The sequence below is a fragment of the Bos taurus genome, chromosome 20 (assembly GCF_002263795.3).
Source record: "Bos taurus isolate L1 Dominette 01449 registration number 42190680 breed Hereford chromosome 20, ARS-UCD2.0, whole genome shotgun sequence".
NCBI lineage: Eukaryota > Metazoa > Chordata > Mammalia > Artiodactyla > Bovidae > Bos > Bos taurus.
In genome coordinates this window covers 13,872,335-13,892,881 of record NC_037347.1, presented here as the reverse complement: position 1 = coordinate 13,892,881, position 20,547 = coordinate 13,872,335, and the positions used below count along the sequence as shown (strand labels likewise).

General features: G+C 39.4%; 1 protein-coding gene and 1 pseudogene across 3 annotated transcripts in view; one reads left to right on the top strand and one right to left on the bottom strand.

Annotated features, from left to right (window-relative positions):
- Positions 1-20,547, bottom strand: part of SGTB (small glutamine rich tetratricopeptide repeat co-chaperone beta) — a 46,897-nt gene that overhangs the window by 7,671 nt on the left and 18,679 nt on the right. For all 3 annotated transcript variants that reach the window (XM_024981366.2, XM_010816731.4, NM_001192791.1), the window contains exon 6: positions 1,693-1,797. In XM_024981366.2, the coding sequence (XP_024837134.1) occupies positions 1,693-1,797 (105 nt within the window). The remainder of the gene's footprint in view (positions 1-1,692; positions 1,798-20,547) is intronic.
- Positions 18,865-19,686, top strand: LOC784054 (small ribosomal subunit protein eS6-like; annotated as a pseudogene).

Below are 20,547 nucleotides of genomic sequence, written 5' to 3'. Positions count from 1 at the left end.
ATAAACACACAAAAATGCAAAAAATATAGCACTGAATAGACTGGGGAAAGAACACTCATTTTACAGCATGAGAGCTGAAACAAAAAAGATTGACCACTGCCTGACCTCAACTGAGATCTTGTACATCAGGTGACTGAAGATTTTCACCATTCTGCAGATGCCCACAAAGCATACTGAGGCCATTAATACAGAGTATTGACAACACATGAAATTTAAAAACATGGGACAGGATGAAATCAGAGACAAAATGTAGACAGAAAGCAGCAGCAGAGGAAAGAGCCCTGCAGCATATCATTATTTAGAGGTGGCAGAGGAGGAAGAACCAGTATTAGCGACGTTTAGAACATCCAGTGAAGGAGAAGGAAAACCAGGAAGCATGGTGTCCCAGAGGCCTAGAGAATGAAGTATTTCAAAAAGAAGTTAATCCTGGGAATTCCCTGGTTAACCAGTGGTTAGGGCTAAACATTTTCACTGCCTTGGCCTGGGTTCAATCCCTGGTGGGCAAACTAAGATCCCACAAGCTGTGCAGTGCAGGAAAAAAAAAAGTTAATCATGCCACATACTAAAAGATGGGGTAGGATGAGACTACAGAACTGAATACTGACCTTGGAAAAATATGGACAACTGGTGACCTTGAATAGAGTTCTCAACAGAGTGATACAGATAAATGTCCTACTGGAGTGAGCTGAAAGAGTAAGAGATGATGAAGACCAGACAGCAAGTACAGACAACTATGAGGGGCTCTGCCTGGAAAATCCATGGACGGAGGAGCCTGGTGGGCTGCAGTCCATGGGGTCGCTGAGAGTCGGATACGACTGAGCGACTTCACTTTCACTTTCCACTTTCATGCACTGGAGAAGGAAATGGCAACCCACTCCACTGTTCTTGCCTGGAGAATCCCAGGGATGGGGGAGCCTGGTGGGCCGCCGTCTATGGGGTCGCACAGAATCGGACACGACAGAAGCGACTTAGCAGCAGCAGCAGAGAAAGAGGAACAGAAGAATGATGTAGCTGGGTACGATGGTTCTACCAGATGACTTTTTATGATCTTTTCATATGTAGTCATTATCACTGTTAGAGATGGGAAAACTGGTATTGTAGAAGACGCAGGAGAGGATTACAAACGTAAAGTCCTTGGTACACAGGCATGAGATCTACAGCATGAGATCTACAGCATCAGTCTTAGGTAAGACCCCTTCCATCTGAATAGGAAAAAAGGCTATCTGTGCAAATACACATGTGGGTAAATTGGTGGATTTGCAAGTAAGAAGATGAATTTTTTTCTAAATGCATCTATTTTATCAGTTTAGTAAAAGGTTCAGAGGACCATGGAAAATGCAGTGGAAATTTGAAGAGAGTTATGTATGAAACAGTCAACTTAGAGGGGTAAGGTGAATTTAGAAGTGTAGTAGGATTAGCTGCCAAAATACTGTGTGCTTGAGATTTGTAGCCTTGAATGCGAAGTAGGTCTACTCAGTATGGTTGTTACGGTTTTCTCCAACAACCACCCATTCATCATACACCAATCATCTCCCTTCCAAGACAGAATTGCAATCATTTCCTCCCTCAATGTTATATTTATCTTATTAGTCCAGAGGGTGCAATATGAAGCAGGAAATTCAAAACCAAGCCATTCAGAACAGCATGTCTGATACTACTTGGTAGTACTTTGAACATTCTCCCAAAACTTACCCCATTCTCCCATAGGCCTTGCTGTACTTGGAATCAATCGCTATTGCTTTTTCACAATCCTTTATTGCGTCTGTGTAGTGACCTAATTTACTCTGAGCAGCAGCCCTAAGAAAAAGAGAAGAGATTTTTATTATAAGAAGCATTCAAGGCACTAATTTAGATTTCCAGGCGCTAATAAAATTATATTTTCCTTGTCCCAATTTGCGTATCACTCCCAGTAAATATCTACACCAAACTAAGATAATTCTATAATCAAGTGAAAATTCAGAAACAAAATTCAGAGAAAATATGTACTTTGCTTCCCCCAGTTTGCTTTGCTATTCTAAGATAAAATACGAGAACCCTACAACTGGTTCACCTGCTTTCTAATTTGCCCAAACAGAAAACTGAAAACACCAGGACACCTGGGATTACTTGGGAGGCATACAGAGTGATGGCTATGAATGGCCACCCAGAGTGTTGTGCTGTTAAATGAGCACATAAGGTTAAGATCATCTACAAGTCAAAGATGAAAAATGAAACTTAATCTATGTGCCTAAATCTGACTGTAAATTGAGTATGGCCATGTATTCAATCTACTTAGCATAGAATCTCAGAGCGATTAAGGACTGCAAGTCCTTTCGACTGAACGGTTCCATAATGTCTCCTACCTTCCGTCCCAACCATTACCCCATGTCTTCTCCTCCAGACTAAGTATTTCTACTTTATTCACTCAACTAATCTATCTGTCAAGGGCAAGCTAATGCATATGTCCTTTTCTAGACATAACGGACAGAACAGTAATCATAATTATATTCTGGTGGGGAAGGGAGGCTGAGGGCTAGCAGACTATAAAAGAAAGGCTGTGATGAGTTCAGATTTCCATCAACCTTTGTTCATGAATGAGACTACTTCTCAAACTAAGATTATAAAATTTGAAAAAATAAACATAGTCTTGTTCGCTTGAGTTAAAAAATATAAATATGAAAGTAGAGGATTCAACAAACCTGTTTTGGTGGTTCATGTAAAAAAGCAGTATGAGTTCATCTGACTGAATACTCACTGCAAAACTAACAGGATGACAAGAATGTCCATTAAAAATGACCATTAAGGGCTTCCCTGATGGCTCAGTGGTAAAGAATTTGCCTGCCAGTGCAGGAGATGCAAGTTCAATCCCTGGTCCAGGAAGATCCCACATGCCACGGAAAACTAAACCCGTGCACCACAACTTCTGAGCCTGAGCTCTAGAGCCCCAGAGCCACAACTACTGAAGCTGCATGAGAAGCTCCTGCACCACAGCTGAAGATTAGCCCCTGCTCTCCCCAGTTAGAGAAAAGCCCTCGCAGTAATGAAGGCCCGGCACAGCCAAAAATAAATTAATAAAAATTGAAAAAAAAAAAAAAAACCTGCCGCTGTTTAAAAAAAAAAATTAAAAGAAGAGATATAGGATGCTATCACTTCCAAATGATTAGAAAAAATCAAGTAGAAATAACAATCAATATAATAGAAAGCAAAAGAGAAAACAGGGCGAAGGAGAACAAAACAAAATATAAGCTAGCAGAAAAAATTCAAATATGTAAGTAATGACAAAATTGCCTAAACATCAATTTCTCAAACTGTATACATGTCACTTACAAAATAAGCACACACAAATTGAAGTTAAAGGGATAGAAAAAGACAATGAGGTGAACTAAAAACCAAGCAAAAGAAAGCTGTTACAGAAGCTTAATAATAGACATAATGCAAAGGACATTATTAAGGCTACAAAGTCATCATTTATTAACATTCTTTTTTAGTTTAATTTTACGAAAAATGTTTACATGACTCAGAAGTCAGACATATATTAAAAGCCTCATGCTCGTCTCCTAGAGGATGCTTGGCAATGGGGTAGATGGGAGAGAAATGAGAATGACACTTCAAAGAGGATGAAAAAGTAAACCTTCAAACAGAATAAAACAGAAACAAATAACCCTAACTCTGTATCAAAAGCAAGAATTCAAGTAACTCAAACACAGTATTCTGAGTATACGGCCTTAGTAAGATGCATTCTAAGAACAAAAGGTAAACTGAAAAGAAATTCTCAAGTTTCCTTGGCAAGCCTGCTAGAGCATGTTGACAGCATGTGTGTGCTCAGTCGCTCAGTCGTGTCCAGCTCTTTGCAACACATGGACCGTAGCCCGCCAGGCTCCTCTGCCCATGGGACTTTATAGGCAAGAATACTAGAATGCAGTAGGTTGCCATTTCCTCCTCCAGGGGATCTTTCTGACCCAGGGATGGAACCTACGTCTCCTGCATCTCCTGCATTGGCAGGCAGATTCTTTACCACAGAACCACCTGGGAAACCCAATACCAGTTGAAGAATAGAGCTTATCAGTAAATACACTGGTGCTGTTGGAAAGCAGAGCGCTCTTCTGGAGAGAGATACAAATACAAAATGAGAGAAGGTAAGGAAAATCTCTGTGACACTAGATGTGAACTGAGAACATCTGGATAAAATGATAACTTTTCCAAAAAAATTATTTTCTAGCTCTGTCCTTTGAAAGGACCTGAAGCAGTAACATTTCAGTAGAAGCTATCATGCCTTGCAATCAGATCTTGGTTTCTAAATATGATTTTCCACTAAAAGAAGTTCCTTGCAGAAATAGTTTAGCCCAGGTTTAAGGGCAGAGACAGTACAAGGCATTTCTGGAATACTTTGTTCTTCCAGAAAGCAAGAAAGTGTTCAAAAATAAATGAAGGTATACAAAAGGACAACGAGTTTAAAAGGCTCCCACTAGACAAATATAGGATAATTTAAGGGTCAAAATGATAAGTAGGTAATTTATTAGAACACATTGAATAGTGGATTTTTTATGGGGGGGGGGGAGACAAAGGAAGAGAGAAGCTGAAAAAGGTGGAAAGGAAAGAAAACTCTTCTTTATAGAAATATTCCTAAGTATTTTATTCTTTTTTGCATGCTAAGTCACTTCAGTTGTGTCTGACTCTTTGCGACCCTGTGAACTATAGCCTATTAGGCTCCTCTGTCCATGGGATTCTTCAGGGAAAAATACTGGAGTGGGTTGCTATTCCTTTCTCCAGGGGATCTTCTTGAACCTGGGTCTCCTGCATTGCAGGTGGCTTCTTTACTTTACTTTTTTTTTATGCAACTGTAAATGGGATTGTTTTCTTAATTTCTCTTTTTATTAGTCTGTCTGTAGTGTATAGAAAAGCAACCAATTCCTATATATTAATTTTATATTCTGCAACTTTAATGAATTCATTAGTTACAGTAGATTTTAGTGGTGTCTTGACAGTATCATGTCATCTGTAAACACTAACAGTGTTACTTGTTATTTTCCAATTCAGATTTCCATTATTTCCTTTTCTTGACTGATTGCTCTAACTAGGACTTCCAAAACTATGTTGAATAAAAGTGGTAAGATAAACAGGTCCTGTCTTGTTCCTGATTTTAGAAGAAATGCTTTCAGCTTTTCACCATTGAAGATGATGCTAGCTATGGGTTTGCCACAGATGGCCTTAATTATGTTGAGGTACGTTCCCTCTATACGCACTTTGTTCAAAGCTTTTATCATAAATGGATGTTGAATTTTGTCAAAAGCTCTTTCTGCATCTGTTGAGATGGCCATATGACTTTTATTCTTCAATTTGTTGAGTTTTATCTTCAGTGGTATATCACATTGATTGATTTGCAAATATTTAACCATCCTTGCACTGGGATAAATCCCACTTGATTGTGATGTATGATTCTATTAATGTATTGCTGAATTCAAATAGCTAATATTTTGCTGAGAATTTTTGCATCTAACATCTATTTCTGCTTTATTGACTATGCCAAAGCCTTTGACTGTGTGGATCACAATAATCTGTGGGAAATTCTGAAAGAGATGGGAATACCAGACCACCTGATCTGCCTCTTGAGAAATTTGTATGCAGGTCAGGAAGCAACAGTTAGAACTGGACATTGAACAACAGACTGGTTCCAGATAGGAAAAGGAGTTCACCAAGGCTATATATTGTCACCCTGTTTATTTAACTTATATGCAGAGTACATCATGAGAAATGCTGGACTGGAAGAAACACAAGCTGGAATCAAGATTGCCGGGAGAAATCTCAATAACCTCAGATATGCAGATGACACCACCCTTATGGCAGAAAGTGAAGAGGAACTCAAAAGCCTCTTGATGAAAGTGAAAGAGGAAAGTGAAAAAGTTGGCTTAAAGCTCAACATTCAGAAAACGAAGATCATGGCATCCAGTCCCATCACTTCATGAAAAATAGACGGGGAAACAGTGGAAACAGTGTCAGACTTTATTTTTCTGGGCTCCAAAATCACTACAGATGGTGACTGCAGCCATGAAATTAAAAGACACTTACTCCTTGGAAGGAAAGTTATGACCAACCTAGATAGCATATTCAAAAGCAGAGACATTATTTTGCCAACAAAGGTCCGTCTAGTCAAGGTTATGGTTTTTCCTGTGGTCATGTATGGATGTGAGAGTTGGACTGTGAAGAAGGCTGAGCACCAAAGAATTGATGCTTTTGAAGTGTGGTGTTGGAGAAGACTCTTGAGAGTCCCTTAGACTGCAAGGAGATCCAACCAGTCCATTCTGAAGATCAGCCCTGGGATTTCTTTGGAAGGAATGATGCTAAAGCTGAAACTCCAGTATTTTGGCCACCTCATGTGAAGAGTTGACTCATTGGAAAAGACTCTGATGCTGGGAGGGATTGGGGGCAGGAGGAAAAGGGGACGACAAAGGATGAAATGGCTGGATGGCATCACTGACTTGATGGACCTGAGTCTGAGTGAACTCCGGGAGTTGGTGATAGACAGGGAGGCCTGGCGTGCTGTGATTCATGGGGTCGCAAAGAGTCGGACACGACTGAGCGACTGATCTGATCTGATCTGATGTTCATCAGTGGTGTGCTGTGCTGTGTTTAATATCATCAATGAGACTGCTCTATAATTTTCTTTTTCTGTAGCATCTTTGTCTGGTTTTGGTATCACGGCGATGCTGGCCTCATAGAATAAGTTCAGAGGTATTTCTTCCTGTTCAAATTTTTGAGGATAGGTGTCAACTCTTCTTTAAATATTTTATCAGATCAGATCAGTCACTCAGTCGTGTCCGACTCTCTGCGACCCCATGAATCGCAGCACGCCAGGCCTCCCTGTCCATCACCAACTCCCGGAGTTCACTCAGACTCACATCCATCGAGTCAGTGATGCCATCCAGCCATCTCATCCTCTGTCGTCCCCTTTTCCTCTTGCCCCCAACCCCTCCCAGCATCAGTCTTTTCCAATGAATCAACTCTTCACATGAGGTGGCCAAAGTATCGGAGTTTCAGCTTTAGCATCATTCCTTCCAAAGAAATCCCAGGGCTGATCTCCTTCAGAATGGACTGGCTGGATCTCCTTGCAGTCCAAGGGACTCTCAAGAGTCTTCTCCAACACCACAGTTCAAAAGCATCAATTCTTCGGCGCTCGGCCTTCTTCACAGTCCAACTCTCACATCCATACATGACCACTGGAAAAACCATAGCCTTGACTAGACGAACCTTTGTTGGCAAAGGAATGTCTCTGCTTTTGAATATGCTATCTAGGTTGGTCATAACTTTCCTTCTAAGGAGTAAACGTCTTTTAATTTCATGGCTGCAGTCACCATCTGTAGTGATTTTGGAGCCCAGAAAAATAAAGTCTGACACTGTTTCCACTGTTTCCCCATCTATTTCTCATGAAGTGATGGGACCGGATGCCATGATCTTCGTTTTCTGAATGTTGAGCTTTAAGCCAACTTTTTCACTCTCCACTTTCACTTTCATCAAGAGGCTTTTGAGTTCCTCTTCACTTTCTGCCATAAGGGTGGTGTCATCTGCATATCTGAGGTTATTGAGATTTCTTCCGGCAATCCTGATTCCAGCTTGTGTTTCTTCCAGTCCAGCATTTCTCATGATGTACTCTGCATATAAGTTAAATAAACAGGGTGACAATATGTAGCCTTGACGAACTCCTTTTCCTATCTGGAACCAGTCTGTTGTTCCATGTCCAGTTCTAACTGTTGCTTCCTGACCTGCATACAGGTTTCTCAAGAGGCAGATCAGGTGATCTGGTATTCCCATCTCTTTCAGAATTTCCCACAGTTTATTGTGATCCACACAGTCAAAGGCTTTGGCATAGTCAATGAAGCAGAAATAGATGTTTTTTTGGAACTCTTGCTTTTTCCATGATCCAGTGGATGTTGGCAATTTGATTGCTGGTTCCCCTGCCTTTTCTAAAACCAGCTTGAACATCAGGAAGTTCACGGTTCACATATTGCTGAAGCCTGGCTTGGAGAATTTTGAGCATTACTTAACTAGTGTGTGAGATGAGTGCAATTGTGCGGTAGTTTGAGCATTCTTTGGCATTGCCTTTCTTTGGGATTGGAATGAAAACTCACCTGAAAAGTCACCTGGTCCTGGGCTTTTGTTTGTCGGGAGGTGTTTTGTTGTTGCTGTTTAATTATTGATTCAATTCCATTGCTAGTAATTGGTCTGTTCATATTTTCTACTTCTACCTAGTTCAGTTTTGAGAGGCTCTTCAAGATCATTCAAGTGGATCTAACCCAGCTCCCTTCAAACTACAGCCTCTGCACTGGGACTTGGAGACTGTTAGATTTTACCTGCACCCATTAAAAGTAGAGCCTCTGTTTCCTAGAGTGCTCCGGCTCTCCTGAATGTAATCCTTGCTAGTTTTCAAAGCCGGACTTTCCGGTGACTCACCTTGCTTGTGCAGGACCTCTGGGCTGAGCAGCCCAAGGTGGGACTTGGACCCCTCACTCCTTGTGGAGGACCTCTGCAATTACAGTATCTTTCCTGCTTGTGGGTCACTGACCTAGGATTGTAGATCCTGCCTATACCACATTTCCACCCCTCCTTCTTTATATCTTTACTTTATATCTTTTCTGCTAATCTTCAGGTCATCCTCTTATATATTCGCTCTGTTAGTAGTTCTAATTTTCGTATGCCACTGGGAGGAGGTGAGTTCAGAGTCTCTGTACTCAGCTATCTTGAGGAAGCACCCCATATTTTTAATTATAAAAGAGTAATAGAGGTAATTCTCTGGTAGTCAAGTGGCTAAGACTCTGCACTTTCAATGCAGGGCACCCATGTTTGATCCCTGGTCAAGGAACTAGATCCCACATGCCACAGCTAAGATCCGGCACAGTCAAAATTTTTAAAAAAAAAGAGTAATAGAAAGGCATGGTAGTCACCACTTTAAGATATCAAACTCAGAATCACTATCAACAGGGCTGTTTGAAATTATGGGCCTCCTAATATAATATAATAAATGGTATACATAATTATTTATGTAGGCTTGATGTCAAAATGTGAGCTAAATTTAATCATGAGGAAGCAATCACACATATCGAGAACATGGCACATTCTGTAAGATCACTGGCTTAACTCCTTGAAAAAAAACTGTCATGAAACACAATCAAAAAAGACAGGGATACTTTCCGGATTAAAAGAGACTGAAGTGACATTAAAAAAAAAGCAATGCCTAATTCTTGATTGGATCTGAATCAAAAACATAGCTATAGATGGTATTTGGGGAACAACTGAAGAAATTTCAATATTTATGCTAATTTTCTTACATGTGAATGACATGACAGTTATACAGAGTATATCTTATTCTTAGGAAATACAACTGAAGAATTTATGATCAGCAAGAAATTTCTGTGTGTGTACATACATCTATAGAGAAAAAAAGACAAAGAAAGAGAGAGGAAGGAAACACGGCAAAACGTTAGCTACTGTTGTCTCTAGGGTAGATATATACAGATGTTCATTAACTAGAAGTAAGTTTAAATTGGTTTACATTCATTTACCTAAATTAATAAATAAAAATACTATATATAATAAATTTTTTTATGAATATATATGCAATATGCTGCCATGTGACTGTCTCACCATTAGAAGTCTTCAACTAGAAGCAATTCTGCCTTCTAAAATTCACTGAATCAATTCAACTCAAAATTTTGATGTATACCTACAATACGTTAACACAGCTCAAAATCAAATATACAGAAATGAAGAGGATATATCTTTGCCCTCTAAACATTTGCTCTCTAATAGGGAAATAGATATGTAAATAAATAAACAATACAGTAAATGCAACAGAGGAAATATCAAGAGAAGAGGTAACATAGAGTAAGGTATGGTTAACCCTAGGCAGAGCGGTCTAACAGAACTTTCTGTAATAGACAAGTTCTTTCTGTCTGATAGAACTTTCTGTAATAGACAAGTGCTGCCCAATACAGAAGTCCCTAGCCACGTATGACTAAAGAACATTCGAACATATTAGTGCAATTAAGGAACTGTATATTTTATTTTACTAATTGTAATTAATTTATATTTGAATAGCCAAATGTGGCTAGGAGCTACCATATTGGACAGCACCACTCCATAGGCCATGGCAAAGAAGGGGAGGTTGAGGAGAGAAGAAACTAAGAAAAATCTTCCCAAAATATGCAACATCTAACAGGGTCTTGAAGGATGACTAGCATTTGACCAACTACATAAGGCAGGAAATAGTCTATGCAGAGGAAGGAGCACATAAAAGCATGCAGAGATATCCCAACATAGCATTTTTAGGAGGTCAGTAAACTTCACATTACATGTGCATAGAGAATAAAGAAGAAGGATGGGGTAAGAAAAGTGAGGATAATAAAAGAAAAGAGAGAGCCTATACTATAAAAGATCTGAAGTGTCATTCAGAGAAGCTCAAATTTGATCATGTTGGTAATTTGGAACTAGTGAACACAAAGCAAGAGTTGGATGATTAATTTCATATTTTAGAACAATCCTTTTGGCAGAAGACTGGAGTAGAGAATGGAAATGGGAAGACAACTGCAGTTATTAGTGTACTAGTTCAGCAAAAGTTAAGACTCTGGATGCAAATGAAGGAAGGAGCGAATGAGCTACTTTGGAGACATATCATAAAAGAAAACAAAGAGGAAGATTCCCTGATACTTACCTTCAGATACTGGTAACAGGGAATAAAGCACAGAGAATCAGACCCAGAAAGAAAGAATGGGCAGAAAGAAAGGGTGTGACTGTTTTTAATCCTGATAGCTTGAGCTTTAGATCACAAACTGCAAGCTGAGATCAAAGATTTGTGCAGTTCACCAAAGAAAGAAGAGAGGTGTCTGAATCTGCAACTAGGAAAGGAAACAGAAATCAGGCTATATTTGAATCTTCTGTGAGATGCAGCCAAACACATCAGTGTCTGAACTGAATAACAATGTGGTCTGCTCTCTCTGGACCTGCTGTCTGATTATCAGGGCATAACTAAAGAAACTCCAGCAGAACAAAGCAGCTGGCATCATCACGTTTTCAGACACGCTCACTTTCATTACCTTGTTAGAGCAAGAGCATGAATATAACTTGTGCTCTTTTATAGGAAAAAATAGGCAGAAAAAAATTTACAGGTATCTAACATTTCACATACTGTATATTATATATTTATATATATATATATATATATATATATATACACGTTATAGCAAAAACCTATTCTGTAGTATTCTACCTACAGCTAGAAATTACACTGTTTTTGGAAGAAACAAATATTGAAAGCCTATAACTATATATATGTATGTGTGTGTATATATTTACTCCTTACAACTACTCTATTTTACAAGTGAGGATATTGAGGCTCAAAACAGTTTAGTAAGGCTACCCAAGGTCACAAAGCTGCTGCTGCTGCTAAGTCGCTCCAGTCGTGTCCGACTCTGTGCGACCCTATGGACAGCAGCCCACCAGGCTCCTCCATCCACAGGATTCTCTAGGCAAGAATACTGGAGTGGGTTGCCATTTCCTTCTCCAAGGCTTAACTGAGATTCAACTCCAAGTTCAACAAACCATCAAATCCACCTTCAACTCAAATTCCCATCAAGTGAGAGGCCTTCCAGATAAATTTTCTCCATCATGCTCCTTCTCCTTCCTGATATTTTTAATTCCAAGTCCCAGGGAACCTAATGACTACATGCTGCTTACGGAGGTGGAAGAAAACAAAACGTGTAACAATGTGGTCTCCGTTTCCATCTTTCTGGGAGCTCATGCTGTCTCTAAGCGTTCCTTGGTACAACAACCTGATGCTTTCTAATTTTCCTGTTAAATTATGCTCTCTGACATAAAATACATTCCCCTCTCCTCTGTTTACCTTTGTTCTACCTGTTCATCAAATCCACCTTCAACTCAAATTCCCATCACGTGAGAGGCCTTCCCGATAATTTTTTTCCGTCATGCTCCTTTTCTTTACCAGTATTTTAATTTCATTTATTGCTTCAGTCATTCAACCAGGTATCCATCCCCAAAACATGACACGACTCTGGGTAAGGTAATGTACTTAGCCCTGAGGCTGTACAAACAAAAAGACCTGTAAGAATACAGATGGCCCCTGACTTACCATGGTTTAAATTACAATTTTTGACTTTACCAAAAGTATTATTTGGTATTGCAAAAGCAATACCCATACAGTAGAAGCCATACTTCAAATTTTGAATTTTGATCCTTTCCTGGGCTAGTGATATGTGATATGAAACTCCCTGGTGACCCTGGACAGTGACAGCGAGCTTCAGCTCCCAGTCAAGCCTGTGATCATGAGGGTAAACAGCTGATAAACTTACAACCATTCTGTACCCATGCAGCCATTCTACTTTTCACTTTCAGTACAGTATTCAATAAATTACACGACATTCAACACTTTTACTATAAAATAGGCTTTGTCTTAGATGAGTCTACCCAACTGTGAGACTGATACAAGTGTTATGAGCATGTTTAAGGTAGGCCAGGTTAAAATGGGTCAGTAAATTAGGCGTATTAAATGCATCTTCAACGTACGACATTTCCAAGTTTATTGGGATATGATATCACAAGTTGAGAAAGATCTGTACTCTTCAGGGATGGAAAACAGAAAACTAGCCAGTTTCATATGAAATACCATTTCATATTATAAAGTACTTGGAAATGTTTTAGACCTGTAAATCATTTGCTGTTTTATGTATACAAGTGTTAATCTAAGTGTCTGGTCACTACAACATCACTGGAAATTCCTTATATTTCTTCTATGTCTTCCATGCATCCGACAAAAACTGGCTACACTCTGGTGAGGTACAGCGCTGAGTACTATAGGGAATACAGATAGATACAAGATACAATATCTGTCCCTCAGCTGAAGTAAACAAGCATGCATACAATTGGGGCTTCCCTGGTGGCTCAGTGGTAAAGAATCCGCCTGCAATGCAGGAGACAGAGGAGATGCTAGTTCGATCCCTGGGCTGGGAAAGTCCCCTGGAGGAGAGCATGGCAATCCACGCCATTATTCTTGCCTGGAGAATACCATGGACAGAGGGGCCTTGTGGGCTACAGTCCATAGGATCGCAAAGAGCTGGACACAACTGAAGCGACTGAACATGCATCTATGCATATAATTACAAGGCAGAACATACATGGTAAACTTATGTAAGTGTTATACATCATGGTAAGTGCAAGGAACATAGACAAAAAAGTAAAACTAAATCATAAGTTTTCAAGAAAGGATTCATGTTTTCCTGGTATCTGAGCTGAGCCTTAAGCATCAATAGAATCTTAAAAGGCCCCAAATAGACAATTAAGTCTAGAAAACAAAGACATGCTTAAGAAATTTACCAAATGATCGTTTTCTAACATATAAAAAATCACTTATTAAAAAGTAAACTTTGGTTCATTCTAGCAAGTTTAACATGTAAACAATATTTTGATTAATAATGAACTGTGAAAATGAGTATCAAAAGAAAGATTTAGATCTGCTATTCTGAACTTCGAACTTCTGGCAGCCAGCTGGCTGAGAAAAATGGCAAGGAGTAGTTGGCAAGACTACAAGCTACTGAGATATTTATAGCCACCAGAGTCTAAAAAAATCCTAAAGCTTTCATATTTGTAATAAAAATACAAATAAAGTTTTCTAATTATTTAATATTAAATTTCATACACTATTACTGAACTTCTCAAGGAAGAAGATACTACTCAAATGCAAAAAAAGAAGCATAATTATTCATTTCAATTTAACAATAATTAAATGAAATACAAGATGGGAATTGTCAAGAATTTCTCCTATTACAGAACTAGTGAATATACGACTATTAACAAATGGTAATCTCATTAAAAATAATTTATTTTGCCTCCAATTCATCATATTTATGGTTAAGAGTATATGCCTTACTGAGCTCTATAAATAACCTATTTTCCGTTAACATTTATATCTGGTCACAACGTTCTGTGACAGTATTAAATGTATTTATTTGAAGATTTCATATGCTAAATGAAAACCTGTCCAGTCATCTGATTACAAAGAATAAAATTCAAATAAGAGCAGAGTTTGCAGAATTAATTCTCCACAAATTATTTGGATTTTCTATTTTTCTGACCTGAATTATTAGAACAGGTCAGTAAAGCAATTTTTTGTGGAGAGAGAAAATGTAGGCTTTCAGTATGGCCAGATGAAATTCCTTATGGATCCAACTCTCCCAAAGGTAACAACTATAAATGTTGGACAACACAAAAACAACAACAATTAAGGTGGCCCAGGTGCCTATGAATAGGAAAATGCCTAGACAAACTGTGATGCAGTCAAAGAACCAATACTCCATAGTTAAAAAGAAAGAACCACACAACAATCAGGCTGAATGCCAAAACCATTATTTGATCAAAAAAAGTCTCATACACAAGGATATGTATGGTATGATTCCTTTTTTATGAGATTCTAACAGAGACAAATATTGTCTATGGAAAAACAATAGTTTTCTCCAGTGAGTGTTTTAGGCACCTGACGCTGAAGGGCAGGTGGAACTTTCTGGGCTGGTGGCAATTTTCACTATCGTGACAGGGATGTGGAGTTATATAGGTGTATGCACTTGTCAATACTCAGTGAACATACAGTTAAGATCTGTGCTTTTTATTGCATGTAAATTTTACCTCAAAAGAAAAGAATGTAAAATACTGAACTCTACTTAATGATATGCATACTAAAATATTTAAGGGGAAAGTATACCAATAGCTGCAGTTTACCTTGAAATGTATCAAAAATATTGCTATTGCTATTGCTAAGTCACTTCAGTCGTGTCCGACTCTGTGTGACCCCACAGACAGCAGCCCACCAGGCTCCCCCGTCCCTGGGATTCTCCAGGCAAGAACACTGGAATGGGTTGCCATTTCCTTCTCCAGTGTGTGAAAGTGAAAAGTGAAAGTGAAGTCGCTCAGTCTGTCCCACCCTCAGCGACCCCATGGACTACAGCCTACCAGGCTCCTCCATCCATGGGATTTTCCAGGCAAGAGTACTGGAGTGGGGTGCCATTGCCTTCTCCTATCAAAAATAAGAGAGGCACAAATAGATGAATAAATGGGATATAGCAAGTAAACTAAAAAATTAGTGGCAAAATCTTGGTTGGACATATGCATATTCACTATAAACTTTCAATTTCATATGTCTTCACTAAAAATGTTTGAGATCCCCCCAAAATGGAAAAAAACCCACTAGATTAATTCAGAACAAGTCCTATAAGACTAACATCATTTCTTTTCTATTTTAACAGGATTACTACCAGACTGGTAACTCAGAGAAAAATAACTGACAAGATATTTGGATCCCAATAAATTTGGATCTCTCTTCATATTCTCATTAAAGCAAACCCCCAGATTACATAAACAATAATGATAATAGCTATTGCTGTGTACAACACTCTTTACTAGACACTATTCTAGCACTTCATATGTACTAACTATTTAATCTCTACAACAATATGATAAGATAAATACTATTATCCACAATTTTACCAATGGGGAAACTAAGATGTTAGGGTAATCTGCTCAAGGTCACATACATGTAAGTGGAAGAGCCAGAAAGTGGAATTCAAAGATTGTGGGTTAGAACCCCAGTTCTTAACTACTTCCCCATGGCTGCTCCCCTAGCTGGCTCTGTAACTCATACAATGTAATATATGGTGCTCTTCTCAAATTTGTGGGTGACGTGAAGCTAGGACCAAAAGCAAATACATTACAAATTATCCCAAACGATTAAGGAACATATAAATAGAAGACTAGAACGAGATAAAATTCTATAGGGATAAAATATAAGATCCTGTATTTGAGTCCAAACAACCAACTTTATCTCCTGAGACAACACTGGTGCACAGCAGGTGTTGGGCAAGAACCAGTCAAATGAACATACAACTGAGTGGCAGGATAGAGTGTGTGAAAAAGGAGGACAGGAGTCAATAAGCCAAAAGCAAAATATAAATTTAGTAAAGAATGCTACAAAACACTAATATATAGGGTTTTATAGAGGTAGATTAAATGAGAACCCTAGAAGACTGTTTTACTCAAGCCAATGCCAGATATGTTAACTTCTGGGAAGTACAGAGTAATAGATACAGGTAAACTGGAAAAATTTAGAGCAGAAGTACAGGATTTAAAGTGAGCTATGTGAGGTAAAATTGAAGAAGCTGTGAACATTTGATGTGGAGAAAAGAACTCAAATGAGGATAGTAACAAAGTTCAAAAATGTAAGGGTACTGTCATGAAAAAGAAGAATCAGTTATTCTTTAACCGCCATTAGAATAAAAATAAAGTCAACTGAGAGAAGCTACAGAAGCTACAGGGAAAACAAAATCAGCATCAACAAGGAAGAATTTCCCAACAGACATAACCACAAAAGAAAAGGTAGGGGAGAATAGACATCTCAGAAGACTATGAATACCCTAAGTATGATTAAAAAAAAAACCTCAATGAAAGATTGGACCAAATTAACATAAAGATTGCTTTCAAGTCCAATACTTAGATAATAAAAGGTAATTTTTATACATCTCAGTCATGAAAAGCTTCAGATTGATTCAAATGGTTATACCAGTAACCAAAATAGACTTGGCATGATAAAATTTAAATGTAAAGGAAAAATAAGAAACTACAAGTTATCTGCCAAGTCTGTAAACAGAGCTGTCAGCCTAAAAACACTGTAATAAAATACAAAAGAAAAGAAAAACAAATATGTTTCCAGTGGTCATGTATGGATGTGAGAATTGGATTATAAAGAAAGCTGAGTGCCAAAGAATCGATGCTTTTGAACTGTGGTGCTGGAGAAGACTCTTGAGAGTCCCTTGGACTGTGAGGAGATCCAACCAGTCCATCCTAAGATCCAAGCAGTCCATCCTAAAGGAGATTAGTTCTGGGTGTTCATTGGAAGGACTAATGTTGAAGCTGAAACTCCAGTACTTTGGCCACCTCATGTGAAGAGCTGACTCATTGGAAAAGACCCTGATGCTGGGAAAGATTGAAGGCAGGAGAAGAAGGGGATGACAGAGGGTGAGATGGCTGGATGACATCACCAGCTCGATGGACGTGGGTTTGGGTGAACTCTGGGAGTTGGTGATGGACAGGGAGGCCTGGTGTGCTGCGGTTCATGGGGTCGCAAAGAGTCGGACACGACTGAGCGACTGAACTGAACTATATAAATATTTAAAACTTTCACACATGAAAAACATTAAAAGGCAAACAATAAGCTACGCAATTAGGATACAGAGGTTCAGCCTTAATACACAGCTACAGTGTCCAATACGGCAGCCAGAAGTCACAGTGTTGCTGTTGCTGTTGTCCAGTCACTGGGCCGTGAACGACTCTGCGACCCCATGGACTACGGAATGTCAGGCTTCCCTGACTTTCACTATTTTCCAGAGTTTGCTCAAATTCATGACCATTGGTGATGCTATCTAACCATCTGCTGCCTACTTCTCCTTTTGCCTCCAATCTTTCCCTGCATCAAGGTCTTGTCCAATGAGTCGGCTCTTCATATCAGGTGGCCAAAGTACTGGAGCTTCAGCTTCAGCATCAGTCCTGCCAGTGAATATTCAGGGTTGATTTCCTTTAGGATGGAATGGTTTGTCCCAGGAGTCTTCTCCAGCACCACAATTGGAAAGCATCAATTCTTTGGTGTTAGCCTTCTTTATACTCCAATTCTCACATCTGTACACGACTACTGGAAAACCAATAGTTGCTTTGATAATCGGACCTTTGTTGGCAAAGTGATGTCTCTGCTTTTTAATATCCTGACTAGGTTTGTCATAGCCTTTCTTCCAAGGAGCAAGTATCCTTTAATTTCATGGCTGCAGTCACTGTCTGCAGTGTTTTTTGAGCCCAAGAAAATAAAATTTGCCACTGTTTTCACTTTTTCCCCATCTACTTGCCATGAAGTGATGGGAACGGATGTGCCATGATCTTAATTTTTTGAATATTGAGTTTTAAGTCAGCTTTTAAACACTCTTTTTTTACCCTCATCAAGAGACTCTTTAATTCCTCTCTGCTTTCTGCCATTAGAGTGGTGTCATTTGCATATCTGAGGTTATTGATATTTCTCCCAGCAATCTTGATCCCAGCCTGTAATTCATGCAGACTGGCTTTTCTCAGGATGTACTCTGCATACAAGTTAAATAAGCAGGGTGACAATATACAGCCTTGACATACTCATTTTCCAGTTTTGAACCAGTCTGTTGTTTCATGTCCGGTTCTAACTGCTGCTTCTTGACCCGCATACAGGTTTCTCAGGAGACAAGTAAGGTGGTCTGGTACTCCCATCCCTTGAAAAATTTTCCACAGTTTGTTGTGATTCGTGCAAAAGCTTTAGGATACGAATGAAGCAGATGTTTTTCTGGAATTCCCTTGCTTTTTCTATGTTCCAATTGATGTTGGCAATTTGATCTCTGGTTCCTCTGCCTTTTCTAAATCCAGATTGAACATCTGGAAACTCTGGGTTAACATACTGCTGAAGCCTAGCTTATAGGATTTTGAGCATAACCTTGCTAGCATGTGAAATAAGTGCAACTGTACAGCAGTTTGCACATTCTTTGGCATTGCCCTTCTTTGGGATTGGAATGGAAACTGACCTTTTCCAGTCCTGTGGCCACAGCTGAGTTTTCCATATTTGCTGGTATTCTGAGTGCAACACTTTCACAGCATCATCTTTTAGGATTTGAAATAGCTCAACTGGAATTCTATCACCTCCACTAGCTTTGTTCATAGTAATGCTTGACTTCACATTTCAGGATGTCTGGCTCTAGGTGAGTGACCACACCATCGTGGTTATCTGGGTCATTAAGAACTTTTTAGCTCTTTTTTTCTTGGCACCTCGGAGGCTGTCGGCTGCTTCAGAATGAAGCTGAACATCTCTTTCCTGGCCACTGGCTGCCAGAAGCTCACTGAAGTAGACGATGAACGAAAACTTCGTACCTTCTACGAGAAGCGTATGGCCACAGAAGTTGCTTGCTGATGCTCTGGGTGGAGAATGGAAGGGTTATGTGGTCCGAATCAGTGGTGGGAACGACAAGCAGGGTTTCCCCATGAAGCAGGGTGTGTTGACCCATGGCCGAGTTCGCCTGCTACTGAGTAAGGGGCATTCCTGTTACAGACCAAGGAGGACTGGAGAGCGAAAGCGCAAATCTGTATGGGGTTGCATTGTGGATGCCAGTCTGAGTGTTCTCAATTTGGTCATCGTGAAAAAAGGGGAGAAGGATATTCCTGGACTCACTGATACTACAGTGCCTCGTCGCCTGGGTCCCAAAAGAGCTAGCAGAATCCGCAAACTTCTCAATCTCTCTAAAGAAGATGATGTCTGCCAATATGTTGTGCAAAAGCCCCTAAACAAAGATGGTAAGAAACCTAGGACTAAAGCACCCAAGATTCAGCGTCTCGTGACTCCATGAGTTCTGCAGCACAAACGCCCGCGTATTGCTCTGAAGAAACAGATACTAAGAAAAATAAAGAAGAGGCTGCAGAATATGCTAAACTTTTGGCCAAGAGAATGAAGGAGGCCAAAGAAAAACGGCAGGAACAGATTGCCAAGAGACGGAGGCTGTCCTCTCTGAGAGCTTCTACTTCTGAGTCCAGTCAAAAATGAGATGTTCTAAGAGTAACAAATAAATAAGATCAGACATCAAAAAAAAAAAAAAAAAAGAACTTTTTAGTATAGTTCTTCTGTGTATTCTTGCCACCTCTTCTTAATATCTTTGTTTCTGTTAGGTCCTTGCCATTTCTGTCCTTTATTGTGCCCATCTTTGCATGAAATGTTCCCTTGATATCTCCAATTTTCTTGAATAGATCTCTAGTCCTTCTCATTCTATTGCTTTCCTCTAGAATGAGGAAAAGCATTGTTCTTTGCATTGTTAATTTAAGGCTTCTCATCTCTCCTTGCTATTCTCTGGAACTGTGCTTTCAGTTGGGTATGTTTTTCCCTTTCTCCTTTGCCTTTCACTTCTTTTTTCAGCTATTTGTAAGGCCTCCTCAGACAGCCACTTTGCCTTCTTGCATTTCTTCTTCTTATGAATGGTTTTGGTTACCCCCTCCTGTACAATGTTATAAACCTCTGTTCATAGTTCTTTAGGCACTCTGTGTATCAGATATAATCCCTTGAATCTATTTGTCACCTCCACTGTATAATCATAAGGGATTTGATTTAGGTCATACCTGAAAGGCCTAGTGGTTTTCCATACTATCTTCAATTTAAGTCTGAATTTCGCAACAAGGAGCTCATGAACTGAGCCACAGCCAGCTCCAGGTCTTGTTTTGGCTGACTGTATAGAACTTCTCCATCTTCGGCTACAAATATAATCAATCTGATTTTGGTACTGACCCTTTGGTATTGACCATGTGTAGAGCTGTCTCTTGTGTTTTTGGAAGAGGGTGTTTGCTATGACCAGTGTGTTCTCTTGGCAAAATTCTGTTAGTCTTTGCCCTGCTTCATTTTGTACTCCAAAACCAAAGTTGCCTATTACTCCAGGTATCTCTTGACTTCTTACTTTTGCACCCCAGCCCCCTATG